The following is a 17930-nucleotide window of genomic DNA, read 5'->3' as shown; positions in this document are numbered from 1 at the left end:
AATGTATTTATAATAAAAAAATGATGATAAAGGATGTTAATTTTTCGACATAAGTAATTAGATATTTTTTCAATCTGAACTTGTCCATCTCCAGTGTTGCCTTTGGTCCAATTGAATTTAATCTACCTTGAAAAAATATGCTTTTAATAGTGGAAGTACTATATTGGTCTTGCCGGGCCAAAATAGATATTATCTTTTGTTGAAACGGAGACTTTAAGGATACCTTCATTATCCGTGACCAGCATTTAAATTACTTATATATCCACTTTGTGCTCCCCAAACACGCAGTTTGTATCTTCCTGGTGATAATGTTGAGTTTTGTGGATAACCTTTATATGTAAATGATAGAGTTTCTGAAAAATTACTAATATAAATTGAACTTCTAAGATGATTGTTTAAATTAATATATATCATAAGTTTGAGTAAAAATAATGTGAAATATGAACATATTAGATAAGCAAGTACAAAATTATACTTAGATATTGATAACTATGCCTTTGAATAGTTTATCACAATTAGAAATTCATGTTAATACTTTTAGAAATGTTTATGAAATAATAATAACAGATATCATGTATAAAGGTAATGAAGCAAGTAAAGAATATTCTCTGTGCATGCAACTAGGATATATCTTTGGAATCAATGTTGCTATTGGAAGAGGTGTTCTTTCTGGAGGACATGTGGAAAGAACTCTTTTGAAATCAGTTCTTTTCATGAAATCTGGGTATGAATAATTAATATTTGTTTTAAGAATAGTATTTGATGGTGCTTCAACATTCAAGAGATAAAGACCACAATATTCTATTGATCCAATATCCGAAAATTCCAAAGAGTTCGAAACTAAATATCTAACCGATGAAGGTATTTTCAAATTTGTAATTTTACCTTCGCCAAATATCCAATAATCGAATGATATTAATGTATCTGGAAGAGTAAGATTTATCAGTTTTTTGCACTCATAAAATGTTTCATATGGCAATTCTGAAGCAATAGATTTAGATAGATCAACAGACTCTAAAAATGGACATGCACGAAACATTCGACTTCCAAATTTTTGGATTTCAACTTCAAGAGCGAAACTAACAAACTTACAGCAGCTCATAGCTCCACATGGAGAAACACTGATAACAGTCGGAGCTAATGGTTCATTCATGTAAACGGGACATTTAATTAATGTCTTAAAATCTCGAGAATATGCTATCCCTCGATAAATAACGATGTCGGGACAGTTACTTTTCAAAATATTAAGTTTAGGTATGCATGACAATGCACCATCATCAATGTACTTTAAATTTTTTGGAAATGTAAATTCAGTTATATTTGTATAGGATATGAAGAAATGTGGTAATTGTTCTAAGCAATCTGGTAATCTTATTGATAACAATTTTGTGTAGCAAAAATGATAAATTCCTTGGAATTTTTTGAGTTTCGTATTCGAAAGGTCAGCAAACTCAAGTTTTGAATCTTGGAATGCACAAGTTTCTATAATTTCTACTCTCGGACCTAACGTGATAGATTTTAATGAACAATTGTAAAAGGAATAGTTCAGAAAGAAGACATGAGTGAAAAGCATACGCGGAGATAAAAGTAACATCATGTCCTTCGATTCTGTCAATGACTAATTTTGAATTGTACTCAATAGGAATTGCTTGTGTTTTCCCGTCTCCAATATGAATGCCATCATTAAATAATTGATAAACAATATTAGGAGATGTAGTTGTTATTGGAATTCAATGAAACACTTTGAATTTTTGTCACTTTTATATATTCATATAAATTTTCAAAAAAATTGATTTAAATTTTCAATTTTTGTTACAACTTAAAAGAGTTCAGCAGTTTAAATGTATTACAATGAATATCAAAAGATGGTTTAAGTCGTTAGAAAAACAGGAAATGCAAGTTTGACATTGATAAGAATCAAGAATAGTTATGATGATTTTGCCATGACCTTTCCAGATGCCAGGAACATGAATGACATCTTCAAAAAGATATCCCGAGTGTTTTTTGAATGTATATTCTTTCGAAATGATGTTTTCATAAAACATTTCTGATGCATTGATCAGCCCTTGAGGAATTATTGCATAACAACTCAATGCCCACGAACATGAAAAGAATATACATTCACAAAATATTGAAAAGTGACATTTATGTTAAAATTCATTTTTTGTTAAATCTTAAACTTTCTATTTCTCCTTTCAATTACTGATAATTCAGGTGTTGAATATGATAACGATTTTTCGACACTTCTTAGTGCACCTAACACTCTTTCAGGTGAATATGTTATTCCATCAAGTTGTCAGACAATTCTTGGAGGTACTACTATTGATGAAAGTCCATTTAAATTTTGCAAAGACAAGATTACATCAATTAAATTTGCATCTGGAAGTAAATTAATATCTATTTGTTACTTCTGTTTTTCTCAAACATCATTAATATCTGTTGACATGAGTCAATGCAAGCAACTCCGAATACTTAACAACTCTGTCTTTTCTTCATGTTCCAAGTTGTCGAGTTTTCTAATGCCTCCTGAAATTACTGAGATTGCATCGGGAGCCTTTCAAAGTGTAACAAATTTGAAGAGAATTACATTGCCAGACACAGTTGAAACAATTCGTGGATTCAAACCTCCCTATGGTCGTGCTTTTGCTTATTCCGGAATTGAACAAATAGATATTTCAACAACTTCCAAATTGAAAATAATTGAATCCGATGTTTTTCTATCTTCAAAGCTGAGTTATTTTTATTTCCCAGAGTTTTGTACATCAGTTTCAGCATACGCATTTGCTGGATGTCCTATAATAGAGTTTTCTATTCACCCAAATAATAAAATGTTCAAAATTGACAAGAAGATTCTATATACAGGAGAAAACAATGAAACTTTATTTTGTGTCTCAGCTCTCACTACAGGAACTTTTGTAATTCCTTCTTTTGTAACAATCATTGGCGAAGCTGCAATGAGATGTGTTAAGGTTTCTAAAATTATAATGAATGACAAAGTGAAAACATTAAATTCTTGGTGCTTTGGAGAAACTTTGATTACAGAAATTAATATATCAAATAATCCCATCACATATATTGGTGATTCCAATTTTAATGGTTGTTCCCAACTCGAAACTGTTGTTCTTCCCAAAAGTTTACAAGGATTAGGTAATCAAGTATTTTCTTCTTGTTCAAAATTGAAAAACATTGTGTTACCGGAAGGACTTAAATCAATGAGAGGAACTGTATTTCAGAGCTGTGATTCCCTAACAAAGATTACACTCCCTTCATCGCTTGTTTCAATTGGTGATGGCGTTTTCGCATATATACCAAATATTGAAGTCACTTCATTAAGTTCTGAAATTGTTGTTTCTAACTCAGTTTTATACAAGGATAAAGGAGCTTCAATCATGGCATTTCTAGGCTCAGGAAATGGCGAAGATTTTACTATTCAATCATCTTGCACATCGATTGCCAATAAAGCTTTTGCATCCAAAAACATTGGCAAAGTTTTGTTCAGCGGTAATACGAATTTAGTTATTGGAGAACAAGCATTCGAAAGTTCTACAATAAAATCAATTGAATTACCACCAGGATTGACATCAATCAGCCAAAAGGCGTTCCAATTTTGTTATTCATTAACAAAAGTAGCATTCCTTGGGAATAGTCTAACATCGATTCCTGATTATTGTTTCAATCAAAACACTCAGCTGAGAACAATAACATTACCATCATCTATTGAAATGATCGGTATTAGTTCTTTTAGATACTGTACAAGTATTGAAGATATTGGATTGTCAAACTTAAATAGTTTGCAATCGATTGGTTCACAATCATTCAGTTTCTCAGGACTTAAAACAGCTAATCTTGGAAGATCAGTCATCTCTGTTGGATTATCTTCATTCTATAAATCTAAGATTTCTTCATTGAGCATTTCTTGTGATATTGAACAAGAACTATGTTCAGGTTGTGATTTATTGAGTACATTGAATATTGAAGAAGGTGTCACCGTCATCAAACAATATTCATTCTACGAATGCAGATCATTGTCTATCTTTACCATTCCGAAAACACTTCAAACAATCTCTGCATTTGCTTTCCAGTCTTGTGATAGTTTGACAGAAATCACCCTTTCTCTGAACTGCAATCTGAACACCGTTGTTGGAGGCCTACTTGATTGAATTTAATTTATTCCAGCTTGCTGACTGTAATATTCACTCCTACAATCGTTTTTATTGAAGTTAAAAGATTTTGAACCAATTTGTTGAGAATAGAATTAATTTATTTGAGTCCTACTGGGAAAGATTTCACTCTTTATTGTTGATGAATTTTTAAATCAAGATTGAAGGTGCTGAAAATATTCTGAATGATTTTTTCTGATTGTCAAAGGCAAGAGAATTTGAGAGAAATCCTGACTTCTCATTTCACTTCTGACATCATATCTTAAAAATTACTATATAAATGATAATGAATATGTTTTTCGCTACCAATATTTTCAAAAGAAAAATTGAAAATATAACGTCTAGAATTGAAAAAAATTCAGAACATAAAAATGTATGGTTCTAAGGAAAGTGAGAACGTGGAAGATATTATTAATGAAATGAAAGCGCAAAGTTATCACTACAAAAATTCGAAGGAATACAATTGGCTGATATCAATTTTCGAAGAAAGACCAAATCATATGTTTTTAAAGTCGTTATGTATGTTTTTAGCAAACGTGGCAGATGTAAAAATTACAAATCAGTATTACTTGCGGAAGGAAACTTGTTACTTCTGGATACATAAGTATTACAACGAAATTCAAAATTATCTTTCAAACCATACGATTACAATTGAGCTTGAAAATTCAGAGAGGATCTATCTAGTTCCTGATGCAGGATTTCATATTAATCAGATACAACCGATGACTATATCAAATAATTGTGTGGTTATTAAGCACTGCGTCAAAAAATAGCCCTTAACTTGATAGTTATAAGTTGTATCAAACAGAAAATTTTTATCAATTTCAGATATAATTGAACGAAAGAACTTTTTCAGAGTATGTATTTGTATTATTTTTATGAAAAAATATTTTTACTTGTAATTTTTAAATAATAAGTTAAATTTAAAAGAGTTGACTTTATATGTAGCATAAATTTACTTTTCCATGAATAATTTTTCATACTATGATTCATAACTATGCTATTTTAAAGAGAAAGCTCCATTCAAAGTGAATCAAAACTATAGTATTTAAGTAATTCAGACATGTTGGTTTTGGGAACATGTCCGCACATGAATAGCTACACCATCATAATTTATTTGCGTAATAATAGATAGAAACAGAAATTATGAGAGAAAACTGGAAAAAATTATCATTTTTAAATTTCTCAGTTACAATGATGGGCATTTAACTTAGAAGATGAACAGGGATATCATTGAGTTGATACTCTCCTTATAGGGAAGAGTAACTCCATCCAACTTATTCACTGAAAAATCAGGACTAAAATTTTTGGAATTTTCTGAATAGAAAAAGTGACTGTTTGATTTCATTTAAAGTGTAAATGGACTAGATAGCACTATTAAATTATTTTATCTCTGAATGCAATTGAATCACGATTAGAAAACTGCCAGATTAATGATCGGTATAAATAAATTCAACTCAGATTCAATTTCAATTAGATCACGATCAAAAAAATTGTATTAAAATTCATCTAAAAACAAAGGCAATCAAAGGTACTTGATTTCATATCGGAATATTTTTTTCAATCATTATTATTTATGAGTTCTGTTCTCTTCCTGGTTGATATCATTGAATACTTTGCTAGTAACAAAAAGAAATCACAGTTGCCAAAAGGTGTTGTTGAAAAATTCTACTTCCAAGGCTCCCATGGAATTCCAACTTTCAGATTATTAAAATACAAGAAAGAGAGGATAATTTGGATAAGAGGAACAAAGGTTACATCTTGGAATGATCTCTATATTGATTTTAATGGCTTCGATATTCCATTCCTTGATGGATATTGTCATCAAGGATATTTTGAAGGATCGTACAAAGTTTATGATATGATTTCATCACTTCTCAAGAAAGATAGAAAGATCACTTGCATTGGTCACTCTCTTGGTGGTGCATGTGCAACAGTTTTAGCAATGATTTTAAAGTATCAAAAAGGTTTCACAGATGTTCATGCACTTACAATTGGTACCCCTGGTATATTAAGTAGTAATTTAGCTACTAAATGCCAAGATTTTGTTACAACGTTTGTCAGACAAAAAGATCCAATACCAAGAATGTTTAATTGCAAGAAGAAAATATACCAAGTAACAAATTACAAGCTTCCTGAGAACTTCGCTCAATGTGAGGAAGATACAAATGATGAAAAATCTTATTCTTCATCAGATGAACCAGTAAATATAGAAAACAATGACGGATCAATTGGTGATAGAGTTCCTGGTAGAGTGATCGTCATTGAAAAGACAAAGAATGGACCTAACTTAAGAAAACCAACTCCAGATGATTTTGTTTTTAAGAAGAATATGAGATTTATGTCTCATTGCCATCTTAAATACCACAGAGATTTGCATCTTTTCTATGGAAAAGGTGTAGAAGATGAAATGAACGAAGCTGAATAAAATGAAACAGTCAACCATGAAAACTATGCGTTTTCTAATGGTAATACTACATATGCAACGATCGGAACTGCTGGTCTTGTTGCAACAACAACGCTTGGATTCACTTTGGGACCTGTCGGAGCTGTTATTGGTGGAATTGGTACCAGTATCGCATTTGCTTTCCAAAAATATAGGAGAAGCAAGTCTAAGATACATGGTGAAACACCAGGAGATGGTTCCGAAGAAACCGATAACTAAATAAAAATTACGTTTTTTATAGAGTATGTTTTAAATGATTTATTATTTTTCAAAATAGTAAGAAAAAGTATATTCAATTGTTCACTCATATGAAATACGAAATCAATAAAAAAATTATCGAAATTTGTTCATAGAAAGTAAAAACTAGTAGGTGTAATATATGTGACAGACTTAGTATTAATAATATATAGTATAAAATTTGGAGTATTAAAAAATTATGAATAAAATTTTTGAAATTAAATTGAACTTTTACCTCTGAAGATCATCTCAATATGATCCAGATGCAAGGTTCATTGTTGCAGGATTTGCCGCGCCAGCAATATCCTGATTGTAAGAAATGTAATAAGCATGCTTACAATTAGAGTCTACATCGATAATTCCGAGTTGACCTGGTTTTAATGTTGAAAGTTTATCGCGATCGGTAAAGAATCTGATCTCGTTAATACCAAAAGGAACGTTAGGAAGGGAAAATTCATTGTCCTTGCGGGTAATTTCTATTTTTGTAAGAACTTTTCCGTCATTGTGCTTTGTTAAAATGTTTGGTATCGTGCAAAAATAGTTTTGAATATTGAAAATTTTGTTGTCTGGAGGTGAATTCATTCTTTCTCTGCGATATTGATCAAGCTCATCCTTTGAATCATTATGGATGATGTTACTCGCTAGTTGTAATTGCAAAAGCGGAAACATCATGAAAAATTTTGTGCGAAAAAAAAATTATCGTCCTGAAAATTTTATAAATGATAGTATTGCCTTGTTTCAGATAAATACAAATATGTTACTTAGAACAATTTCGTTGTACGAGGAATTTCTTATAAAATCAATCAAAATTCAATAAAAATTGGAAATTTATGCTAATATTAGCATATGAATATAAAAATGAATTTTCCAGATTGTGCTGAAGCTGAATTTTTCATGAAAATCTGAAATTAAAGAATTTCGAAATCAAATGAAAATAATTTATTTAAGCAATGTTAAAGATATGGTCATTTAACTAATATGTGAATGGTGTTTATTTTTCATGTTCATATGTTCTGGAGAAACACTTCAGATATATTTTATCGAAATTGTTATCTACTAATATATATGCCTTATCTATTAAATGGTTAATTATAATGTTTCGAACTTGAAACAGAAGTTATTGGTCATTTTAACAAGATGATGCAAAGCAATGGAGAGAATACAGTTAATGAATTAATTAGTTTTTGTAATAATACATCATGGGTGTGTACATATTAAATGTAGATCTCAGAAAACGCAGAATCGATTGTTTTCAGAAATATGAAAAGCAAAAGTAATTCATAATGGGATCATTGAAAATTAATATAAACATCTGCTATTTAGACGTGGTTAGGATGGTATTTGAAAAATAGCATAAAATTAACATAATGATAGGAGATAAAATATAAAAAATAAACGATTTTATGAGGAGAAGGATGGAAATATTAATTTATCATATATGCAAAATACAGTTCGTATGAAGAGGTTGGATAAAAACAATAGAATTATCAGATTAATTTAGTCAAAGCGTTGAATTTTGATGCGATCATGAATTTCTTGTTATTTCCAAGTCACAATTATTGTCTAAAGTAATAGTATCAAGGTTTGGATTATGCACGTTTAATTTTGTATTGAAAAAAATCGAAAAGGTATTTAGTCAATCATATGCTCAAACATCAAACAAAAATTTTATAAAAAATGTTTGGTGTCAATAGTACTGCAGATAATATATTTTATATAAACGTCATCTGATTGAAAAGTGATTTTCAATGTCCACAGTTATTTATAAAATTTGAAAATTTTAATGAGAGCCTAAAATTAAAAAGATGAAAATAAATTTTAATCTTATTTTTCGGTTTTCAATGAGATTTTGGCAATTGTGTTCTCAATTAATAAATTTAACCTTTATATCTAATATAAGATATAAAGCAGGATTTATCCATTTTTTAAGAAAAATTTTTATCAAAAATTTTTGATGCAAAATCAAATCATCACCCGTTAATTTGATTTTGACTACATATCATATCCTTAGTAATAATACCATAGAAAAATCCATGGACTAACGAGCTATCAAAAAGTCACTCTCTATTTTCAATTTTTGAGAGGTAACTAGGTCGAGGAATTTGAGAGCAATAACCTACCAATCAATTATTTCTTTTCTTCATGGTAAGAATCTACATCCGCTTCTCTGGTTTCATCATCCGCGACCCAAGAATCAGAGCTAATAATAACCTCTCATTCACACTCATCAACAACGCTACAGGCACACAAAGAACAACAAAGTTCACAATGAAGGAAGCCAGAACACTCAGAAAGTATTACCACATCGATATTGACTCCTTCAGCACACATACATTCTCCGTTCTTCTCAATAAGCACACAGGCTTATTCGGAAAACAACAGGTTGCAAGATTGGACATCCCAACCTTTGTTCTTCCAATGGACAAAATGAGCATGAACTACCTCCAGATGAATACTGGTAACGTTAACAATCCACCAATCATCTGCAAGTGCGTTCTTCACCTCCAAGATAGAACCCAGCCATTCAAGGCTCAAGCAATCAAGCCAACTCTTCCACAGGCTGATTACGATGATGTCTGCGAAATTGGCTTCAACAACGAATTTGCTGACTACAATGACTACGAAGCTCCATTACTTATCTAAGTTTGTTGTTTATATTATATTATCATGTATAGACTTGTTATATTAAATATTATATCTATCCATTTAAATTTACCTCTTGTTTTTCCCCATAATCAAGTTTTAGATTCAAGACAAAAATTTCTTGTTGGAATCAATAGTTTTCGGTATTTGTGGCATGATTTCAGCTTTGATGTAGTATGATATGTCTCCATTTTGAGCCCTCAAATTGTAGAGGAACTTGGATCAATAACGTTTTATGATGAATTAACCGTAGAAAATGAATTTTAGTAAATAGAAAATTATTTACATGAAGTTGTTATATGATCTATCAAGTTTAATTAGTGTCTCTTGATAATATTTGCAATGACCAACAATACTGTTCTAAAGAAGAGAATTACTTTAGGATTGAAACATATTAGCTCTAAAATGAATACTCCTCTCTTAGTTTTGAATTGTATGAAAAACAATAAAATATCGCAAATGAACAAGAGAAATGGGAAAATCAATTCGCGAACTTTAGTCTCATTGAGCAGATAGTTAGATATTATGGTTTCTTTTTGCACAATTCGGTTAAAATATGTGGTCAATCCGGAAATCAGTGCAAAAAGATAAGCAACATTAACATAAATTAGGGATTACTTCGTTTACTATTTGAAAATTTTGATATTGATCGAGTAAATCGTGAATAGAATCATAAAATATCAACAAAATAATCATGAATTAAAAAAGTTGAAAAAAATTATATAATTGATACACTTGTATATATATATACGAATATGCTTTTAAGCAGACTTAACCTCCCAAGCGCGGATGGAGCCGTCGTTGTAGCCAGAGTAAAGGACGGAACCATCGGCAGCCCAGGCGAGGCATGTGCAGTCTGGTGTGCGGCCGGCATTGCGCTTGCCCTCACGCTTGAAGTTTGGCTGGACAAGGTCGATCTGTTGCTTGGCACCGATATCCCAAACGGCGATGCCTTCGTATGTAGCAGCGCAGATCCAGGCCTGTGTTGGGCAGGCAGCGACGGCGTGGACTGGAGATGGGGTTGTGAAGGAGATTGTCTTAGCACCGTTTTCTGTGAGCCACATGACAACCTTGCGGTCTGAGCCACCTGTGATGACCCACTTGCCATCTGGTGTGAAGTCAACAGATGTGCAGCGGCCATCGTGAGCCTTGAACTCCTTGATGAGCTTGGCTTCCTTCTCGATGGACCAGATGTAGACCTTGCCATCCCAGCAGCCGACAGCGATGACGAGTGGGGAGTTCTCATCAGCCATTGGAGCGCAGGCAACAGATGTAACCCAGGAAGAGCACTGGAGTTCAGCCTTGTTTTCACCAAGGATGTTCCAGATCTTGACCTGGTTATCACGGCCGACGGAGATGATACGGCGGTTGCATGGTGAGAATGTGACGCCTAAGACATCCTTCTTGTGGCCAAGGAAGAGCTTCTTTGTTGTGCGTGTAGCGAGGTCCCAAAGACGGAGTGTGTTATCCCAGGAGGATGTAAGAAGGTGGGAAGCATCGCGGGAGAGGGAAACATCGGAAACGAAGTGGTTGTGGCCAACAAGGCGTGTGAATGGTGTAGCCCACTGTTCCTGTGTGCGGTTGAGCTTCCAGACAAGAGCTGTCTTATCGCGGGAAGCGGAAACGAGGACGTTGTGCTCGCCATCAACTTCGATGGATTCGATAGCAGCGTTGTGGCCAACGAATGTAGCGCGTGGAGCGAAGTGAGCGGACTGTGTCTCTTCAACTTGCTCAACTTGTTCAACTGGTTGTTCAGCAGACATTTGCAGAAAGGAAGGCCAAGTCGATTATTTTTCCTTCAATTATAATTCATAAAATAAGATTAAACCATTGATCATAAAAATAAAATCACTGCTTGATTACATATTAATACCCAAACTTTTTAAAAAACTTTCTTTTTTATATGAAGATATTTTAAGGGTGCACCCGAATGTACGTTTATTTGAGAGGAGGAGGATTCCCCTCTCAATTTTGAGGGATTCGTTAGTTTATTTTCTCGATGAATATGCAATAAAATTTGATTTTTACCTTATCAATATACTTCATATAATATACACATGTTCATGTAAAAACTTTTTTCCAAAATCCTCAGGAATTAAGGGATTTTTGAATTTTAAGAATTTTTTTCGAATTTTTTCGAAAAAAATATTTTCAGAACAGCCTTAACGGCTAAGATTTAGGAACAATGTTAAGTATCAAAAAGAAAGGAGGTCTGATATAGACAACATATATCGTTGAAGGTTGAAAAAATCTCTAATATTTGAGCCCAAAATTTCAAATTTTATTTTTTTGAAAAAAGAGGCCACCCGTATGTACGTTTATTTGAGAGGAGGAGGATTATATTTTTGAAAGGGTGAAACATTATGAATATGTTAATTATATAATAATATGTATTATTATAAAAAAGAAAAAATAAAGCACGTTAAAATTTTTTTCTTGATTTTTTACAAAATCTACTTAGAATTATGCAAAATATGACTAAATAATTATAAATTTCAAGTTAAATTTTAATTTTGATAAATAATTTAAATTTCAAAATATCAAGTTTAGTTCGACTATGTATGTAGTAATTCCTCAATAAAGTGCCAAAACCCTATTAAAATATATGAACATTTTCAACATTTTAATGTTTTTATTTAAAAATTTGATGGAATATGAGCTTCAAACAATTATTATGTAAATAAAAATAATTAAATATATGTATTTATTCGTATTACAACCGTAGTAAGTCGATTCTTCCTTTCTTCTACTGAGTTTTGAATTTGATTTCGAATTGTAAAGAGATTCAAAGGGAAAATACTAGCGGATAAAAACTACCTCCATGAAAGGGTCATAATGGAGTTAAGTTGTATTTTTTGATATTTTTTGCTTTTCGAGCCTAAATAGGTAGCCAAGATAATGCCTAAAAATAAGGTTCTAAATTCTGAAGTTTACATGATCCTCTCGTGTGCACCCTTAATAGAAAAATTGTTAAAATTAAAAAAAAAAAAAAAAAAAAAAAGGTAGTGGGGCCTCCAGGCGCGTTGCGCCCTCTAGCCCTGAAGATGTTTAGTATAATGAAGTTTTTTTTTTTTTCTTGGGGTGGCCTTCCAGGGGCTGCGCCCCTTCTAGCCCACAAAAAGTTTTGTCCAACGGTAAAACTTTTTGTTTTTTAAATAGTATAACTTTGTCCGGACAAGTAAGGGTCTATCGTCGCTACAGGAAAAGTTACAGGCGTTCCAAGGAAGTATACTTTGAGAAGCCTTTTCCCCATTATAGAATGAGATAGGACGGTTATTTTACAAAACTGACAACACTTTGACCGAGTAGTTTTGTTGTCTGAACAAAAAGTGTCATATAAACATCTGTCAAAAACCACTTTTTAACTTCACTTTAAAATGCACGTAAGCTACGTAAGAATATACGTAAGAGGAAGGGAGATTGAAACATCCAATAGTAAAAACTGACACCACAACAACAGTTGCAACAACAAATTGATGAATGACCCCACTATGTTGCAACAAATGTCAAGCAACCCTATGCTTTTAAACCGAGTTATTGGTGCACAGAGTGGAGGTTTAAGAGCGCGGCACTTTTAGCGAAAATGGCAGGCTATGGTGGAGCTGCAGACGGAACAGCTTATAACCCTCAAAGTCAAATGAATTTGAGTTTCACTCAAAAAATCAAATAACAGATGTCAAAAAGTCAAACATAGACATACAGAAAACAAATAAGTGAAAACGAAAAGAAACTAGAATATGACAGACACACAAAGAAACTCAATGAGTTAAATGTAGAGAAAAAGAAGAAAGAAGAACAACTGAAAGAACTAAGTACAGAGAGAATATGCGAAAAAAGTGTCAGAAAAGCAGCAGAAGTAGCAAAAATGGAACAAGATGTTATAAATTTGAAAAAACCATACTACTCAATATAAAGTACTGAAAGATGAAGAAATAAAACAAAAAAGCCCTGAAGACATATATGGATAGCGATGAGTATAAAAAAGAAGTTGAAGCAAATGTAAAGGCAGAAAAACTTTACAGTTTGCAAAACCAAACACCGTACAGTATGAAAACTTAGCACAAAAGAAGTAAAAAATAACGAACGCAGCCATGCAAAAGACAATGAAAAGCGCAGAATATATAAAAGCTAATAATGACTGGTTAGATGCCCAAGCCAACGCCAAAGCAGCCCAACTTATAGGGTCAATAAGGACAAAAATACAAGCGGATGAAGACAGTTCAAATGAAGCTTTAATGAATGCTGACTTTAAGAATGCCTTCGAAGCTCTTCATAGTAAGGTGAAACTAGTGAACGACTTCTCATCTGGAAAGAAACTGAAGTCTGAAGGTTTCGACAAAGAGTTAAAAGAAGTAGCACAAAATATGACGAAAATAACAGATGCAGCAACGAGACAGGCAGTTTCAAAGTGCCTATGACGCCGTTAGAGCAACTGTTGTGGAAAGTCAAGAAAAAGAGTTACAACAGACCAAAACAGACCTAGTAAATGCTTTCTTAAGACGAGTCAGTAGGACATTATGCTGCAGATGGAACATATGTGCAGCTGGTGGAACTTATATACCAGCTGGTGGCTTATATACTAGCTATGTGGAACTTATATACACCAAACCCTCCAAGAGAAGCACCTGCACCAGGACTACCTAAAACATTTACATCGTCACATGGACACAGACACAGGCATGCACAGAAACAACAACCAACACAACAACCAACAGTTCAAAACCCTGCACAGCAACAACAACCAACAATTCAAAATCCAGCACAACAACAACCAGAGCAAGCACAACAACAACCACAACCAGCACAACAACCACCTCCACAACCAGCACAAACAGAGCAAGGACATAAAAGAAGTAGAGAACAAGGAAACCAAGAATTCTTAAAAATGCTTAAGGAAGGTTATGGTTACCCAGATACTCTTGACTTTAGTGACAGATATAAAGAAGCTATTAGAAAGTTCAAGGAAGGAAATACTGACCCGAACCTATTTAGCTTTATGGTTCAGCACCAAATGGGATATAATTTCAAACCTGGAAATACAAGCTCGCTAAGGATATGATTTAATAGCATATCATCCAAATGACATGAATTGAATTTACTCCGAGATATTTTGTGTCAGAGATAAATGATAATTCAACTATCTTCATGAAACGCGTAAAAATAGAGACGGAACGAAAGAAGAAAGGGTTTATGAATGCGGATGACTTAAATAGGGAACTTGTTAAAAACGGTCTCGGAATATATGAAATGCCAGCCAGATGAGGTACAAAAACTCCACAGGAAGAAGTTCAGATACAACCAGACATGAAAGAAATAGTTCAGCAACAACAGCTAGAAGAGCCTGAAGGAAACGAACAAGTCCCTCCTTTGGAAACTAACTTCACAGAACTAGATGAAGATTTGGAACAGCCGAAAAATCTTGACCCTCAACAAGTGTATGAGGAGAATATGGAATCTTTCCAAGAGTCTAAGCAAAATTCGGCTGACATAGTAGAAGAATATCGAAAAATGTTTACACATACAAAAGACTCCAACATCAGATGAAAATATTCAGCATAGAATGGAAGAACTGAAAGAAAATGTACGCAAATACAATCCTTTTTACTTACGAGCATATAACGTTCAATCTTTGGATGAACTCGGTGAAAATAAAAGGTTAAATTTCAACAAAACATATAGAAATGAAAACATTGTTTAAAGGTTCATTCAGAACCTAACCACCATATGGAAACAAACCTACTTTTTTTTCTGCAGACTATGGAACTACAATGAGATGGGGTCATAAAGCTAATCCGGATAGGTGGTTCATAAACTTACAACCACAATTCCAAGAAGTTGTAGACGCAATGGAAGTGAATGGTGAACCAGATATAGCTGGTATTTTCAGCGCGGCTTTAATGCCATTGAAAGATATGAAAGATGCAGATATTTTGGACCGGTATGAAATGAACATGGCTGATGGAAATATAACACCTGACGTTCTAAACATTTATCTCAAAGAACTACACAGAACCATAGAGATGGTATATTTGGTGAAGAGTTTTAGAAAGAAAGTTATGGAGAAGAGAAGGAAGAGAACCTATTGTACATGACCTTGCAAACGAAAGTTTGCAAAATGTCATAAAAACTTACTTTGCAGACAATGAACCGAGAAGGGATGAATATTTAAGAAAACTCAAATGGACAGTACCAAATGAAATGTTAGTATTGAAAAACATGTTCCTTGACAAAATAAAACCAACTACAGAAATAAATGACGCAAGACTGAAACATTGGGTAAAAGCTTTCCATTCACAAAAGATATTATTGGTAACATGGAAAGAAAACCAGAATGGCTACAAAAACATATATTTGGAAACGAGCTTATTCCATATGGACAAGCTATATTTGAAGAGCTTGAACCGGAAACTCAGGAAAGAGTCATGCAAACAATAAGCGACGACTCAAATACAAACTATGACAAAATCTTTCTAGGATATAGGTTACCTGAGATGGGCGACCAGAGCCCAAAGGCAAAAAGGACATGGGAAATTTGCAACATACTAGGTGAACATGATGCAAAGATGCAACAACTTGAAGCAGAGGGCAAGTTACCAAAAGCGACACCAAAGAAGAAGAGAAGAGTAGAACAAAGTGAAAGTAGTGAAGAAGTAAATTCATCTAGTGAAAGTAGTGGCAATGAAGGAAAAAGAAGAGTTAAAAACTCAGTCAGGAAGAAAGTAAAGCTTGGTCCGAATGGGTTCTATTATGACATATAAATCCAACTATTCTATATTTTTACCCATATGAAATGTACGCCGCTCAGAATATAACGCCAACAGTTTTGGATGCCATGAACGGAAATGTTTCCGAATGGTATAACGAATGCGACAATGCCATTAGAAGGTCAGAAATAGTTCCTGGAACTTACGAATATACAACTGCTGTTTCTTATGGAAACGTAGGTGAGTTTGGAGAAGGTTCTTCAACAACAGTAGATATTGCTTGCGACAGGTTTCATATTATTTCTATTGACAACTCATTCTTATACGTGGAACAAGACATTGAAATAAAACCTTCTGCCAAGTTGTCTGACAAGAAAGGTTGCAATGGAATTTTCTATGTCGGATACCAATATGCTCCAGAAGTTTTTATGGGATATAAGATATATTCTAACTCTGACTTAGTTCAAACAGTAACATGGGCAAACTATGAATGGTTCGCTTTGAGAAACTCAGTACAACCACAAGCTAGAGAACAAACAGACCAGTATGCAACTATTGAGAAAATAAGAAGACTTGACCCTAACGTTCCAGGAGTTTATGTTAACCTTTCTGGACAAACTGCAGCAGCAGTAACCAAAGTAAAACTGAAACTTAGAGTTCCTTTGTCATCTTTCCTCATCTTCAGGTTTTTAAGATACTTGCCAAACTGGGCAGGAAAAATTTCTATCGAACTTACTCCAAGCAAAAATAACTTAGTCATTGCACCAACACAAGACCCATTCAGCATTACTGTAACTGGAACTGGTGGAGCCAAGTTCTGTGACTTTTGCAAAGACAAAGTTGACTTAGACTTTGGTTTCTCAAACCTCAACACTGAAGTAAACTATTATTTCAATGCTGCTGGAACTGCTTGGGACCCAGTTAAGTTTACATGCGAAAAATTTGAATGCAAGAGAATAGAAAGCAGACTTGCAGTCTATATGTTGGACCCAGATATTTCAAATGCTTTAGCTGCCAAATATATTGCAGTTCCACTTATGTTCCCTATACACCAAATATCTGTCAAAGACTTTGCAGGTGAAGTTGGAAACCAAAGTGCTGACCCAGGTGCAAGAACAGATATTGCTTTAACAACTGCAATGAAACATGCAGATACTATGTTTGTACTGTTCAGACGAACTATAAATGACTATTCTTGTTTCTACAACCCTGGTATTAAATATCATATAAACATAGATGGCAAATATTATCCAAGAGAAGAATATTCTACAGTTGAGGATATGAGGTCATACAACTTGACATTAGATGCTATGAACTTTAACAACAACTTCACAACAACTATTAACCCTGAAATGCAAAGTTCTATTATGCCATATGTGAAAGTATGGACTCATACAGGAGGTCAAAACACTCAATATACAAATGGAGACCGTTCAAACTTTTGGCTTGGCATTCCATTTGCTGACTCAGAAGACTTTATGGGTGGTATTTCAACTGTTGGTACAGTTCAAATACAATATACTGGTGACAGAGACGGTCCAGATGAATTGAGAGCAAAGAAGTTTACAAAACCAATAGCACTTTTCACGGAAGATGCTCTTTTGAAGATTCGTTCGATGAAACCTGCTGGGGCTCCTCAGATTGGCATAACGACAGCTTCCATCGAGCAGATTTTGGCAGCAGGTCAGTAAGTTGTTCTTGAACTGACTTCTCTCCGTCAAATATTGACAGTACGCCAGT

At 33.5% G+C, this 17930-nt stretch overlaps 7 protein-coding genes and 1 pseudogene across 8 annotated transcripts, besides 2 other annotated features; 5 read left to right on the top strand and 3 right to left on the bottom strand.

Annotated features, from left to right (window-relative positions):
• Positions 1-504: 504 nt before the first annotated feature.
• On the bottom strand, positions 505-1740 carry TVAGG3_0641770 (ribonuclease inhibitor domain-containing protein; the record flags this gene model as incomplete). The annotated part of the gene is made up of 1 exon (XM_001311506.1): positions 548-1573. One exon carries the CDS (start codon positions 1571-1573, stop codon positions 548-550), a length of 1026 nt encoding a protein of 341 aa, XP_001311507.1.
• A 779-nt stretch (positions 1741-2519) lies between these two features.
• Positions 2520-4443, top strand: TVAGG3_0641760 (ribonuclease inhibitor domain-containing protein; the record flags this gene model as incomplete). Its single annotated transcript, XM_001311507.2, has 1 exon — positions 2520-4160. One exon carries the CDS (start codon positions 2520-2522, stop codon positions 4158-4160), a length of 1641 nt encoding a protein of 546 aa, XP_001311508.1.
• A 1219-nt stretch (positions 4444-5662) lies between these two features.
• Positions 5663-6839, top strand: TVAGG3_0641750 (lipase; the record flags this gene model as incomplete). The annotated part of the gene is made up of 1 exon (XM_001311508.1): positions 5737-6588. The coding sequence occupies one exon, from the start codon at positions 5737-5739 to the stop codon at positions 6586-6588; it is 852 nt and encodes a 283-aa protein (XP_001311509.1).
• A 150-nt stretch (positions 6840-6989) lies between these two features.
• TVAGG3_0641740 (uncharacterized protein) lies at positions 6990-7536 on the bottom strand (the record flags this gene model as incomplete). The annotated part of the gene is made up of 1 exon (XM_001311509.1): positions 7093-7515. The coding sequence occupies one exon, from the start codon at positions 7513-7515 to the stop codon at positions 7093-7095; it is 423 nt and encodes a 140-aa protein (XP_001311510.1).
• A 1449-nt stretch (positions 7537-8985) lies between these two features.
• On the top strand, positions 8986-9549 carry TVAGG3_0641730 (uncharacterized protein; the record flags this gene model as incomplete). The annotated part of the gene is made up of 1 exon (XM_001311510.2): positions 8986-9486. The coding sequence occupies one exon, from the start codon at positions 8986-8988 to the stop codon at positions 9484-9486; it is 501 nt and encodes a 166-aa protein (XP_001311511.1).
• Positions 9550-10247: 698 nt separating this feature from the next.
• TVAGG3_0641720 (Chain g Guanine Nucleotide-binding Protein Beta Subunit) lies at positions 10248-11257 on the bottom strand (the record flags this gene model as incomplete). Its single annotated transcript, XM_001311511.2, has 1 exon — positions 10248-11249. The coding sequence occupies one exon, from the start codon at positions 11247-11249 to the stop codon at positions 10248-10250; it is 1002 nt and encodes a 333-aa protein (XP_001311512.1).
• Positions 11258-11404: 147 nt separating this feature from the next.
• Positions 11405-12441: a mobile genetic element.
• Positions 12442-13446: 1005 nt separating this feature from the next.
• On the top strand, positions 13447-14996 carry TVAGG3_0641700 (annotated as a pseudogene). The gene has a single exon. A coding segment is annotated over exon 1 (1550 nt).
• Positions 14997-15195: 199 nt separating this feature from the next.
• Positions 15196-17930: part of a mobile genetic element that runs on past the window's edge.
• TVAGG3_0641690 (protein of unknown function, DUF4106 family) lies at positions 16277-17881 on the top strand (the record flags this gene model as incomplete). The annotated part of the gene is made up of 1 exon (XM_051241292.1): positions 16277-17881. The coding sequence occupies one exon, from the start codon at positions 16277-16279 to the stop codon at positions 17879-17881; it is 1605 nt and encodes a 534-aa protein (XP_051087879.1).

This window comes from Trichomonas vaginalis, chromosome III, assembly GCF_026262505.1.
Source record: "Trichomonas vaginalis G3 chromosome III, whole genome shotgun sequence".
NCBI lineage: Eukaryota > Parabasalia > Trichomonadida > Trichomonadidae > Trichomonas > Trichomonas vaginalis.
The sequence above is the reverse complement of the archived record's forward strand: the minus strand, read 5'-3'. Positions and strand labels throughout refer to the sequence as shown.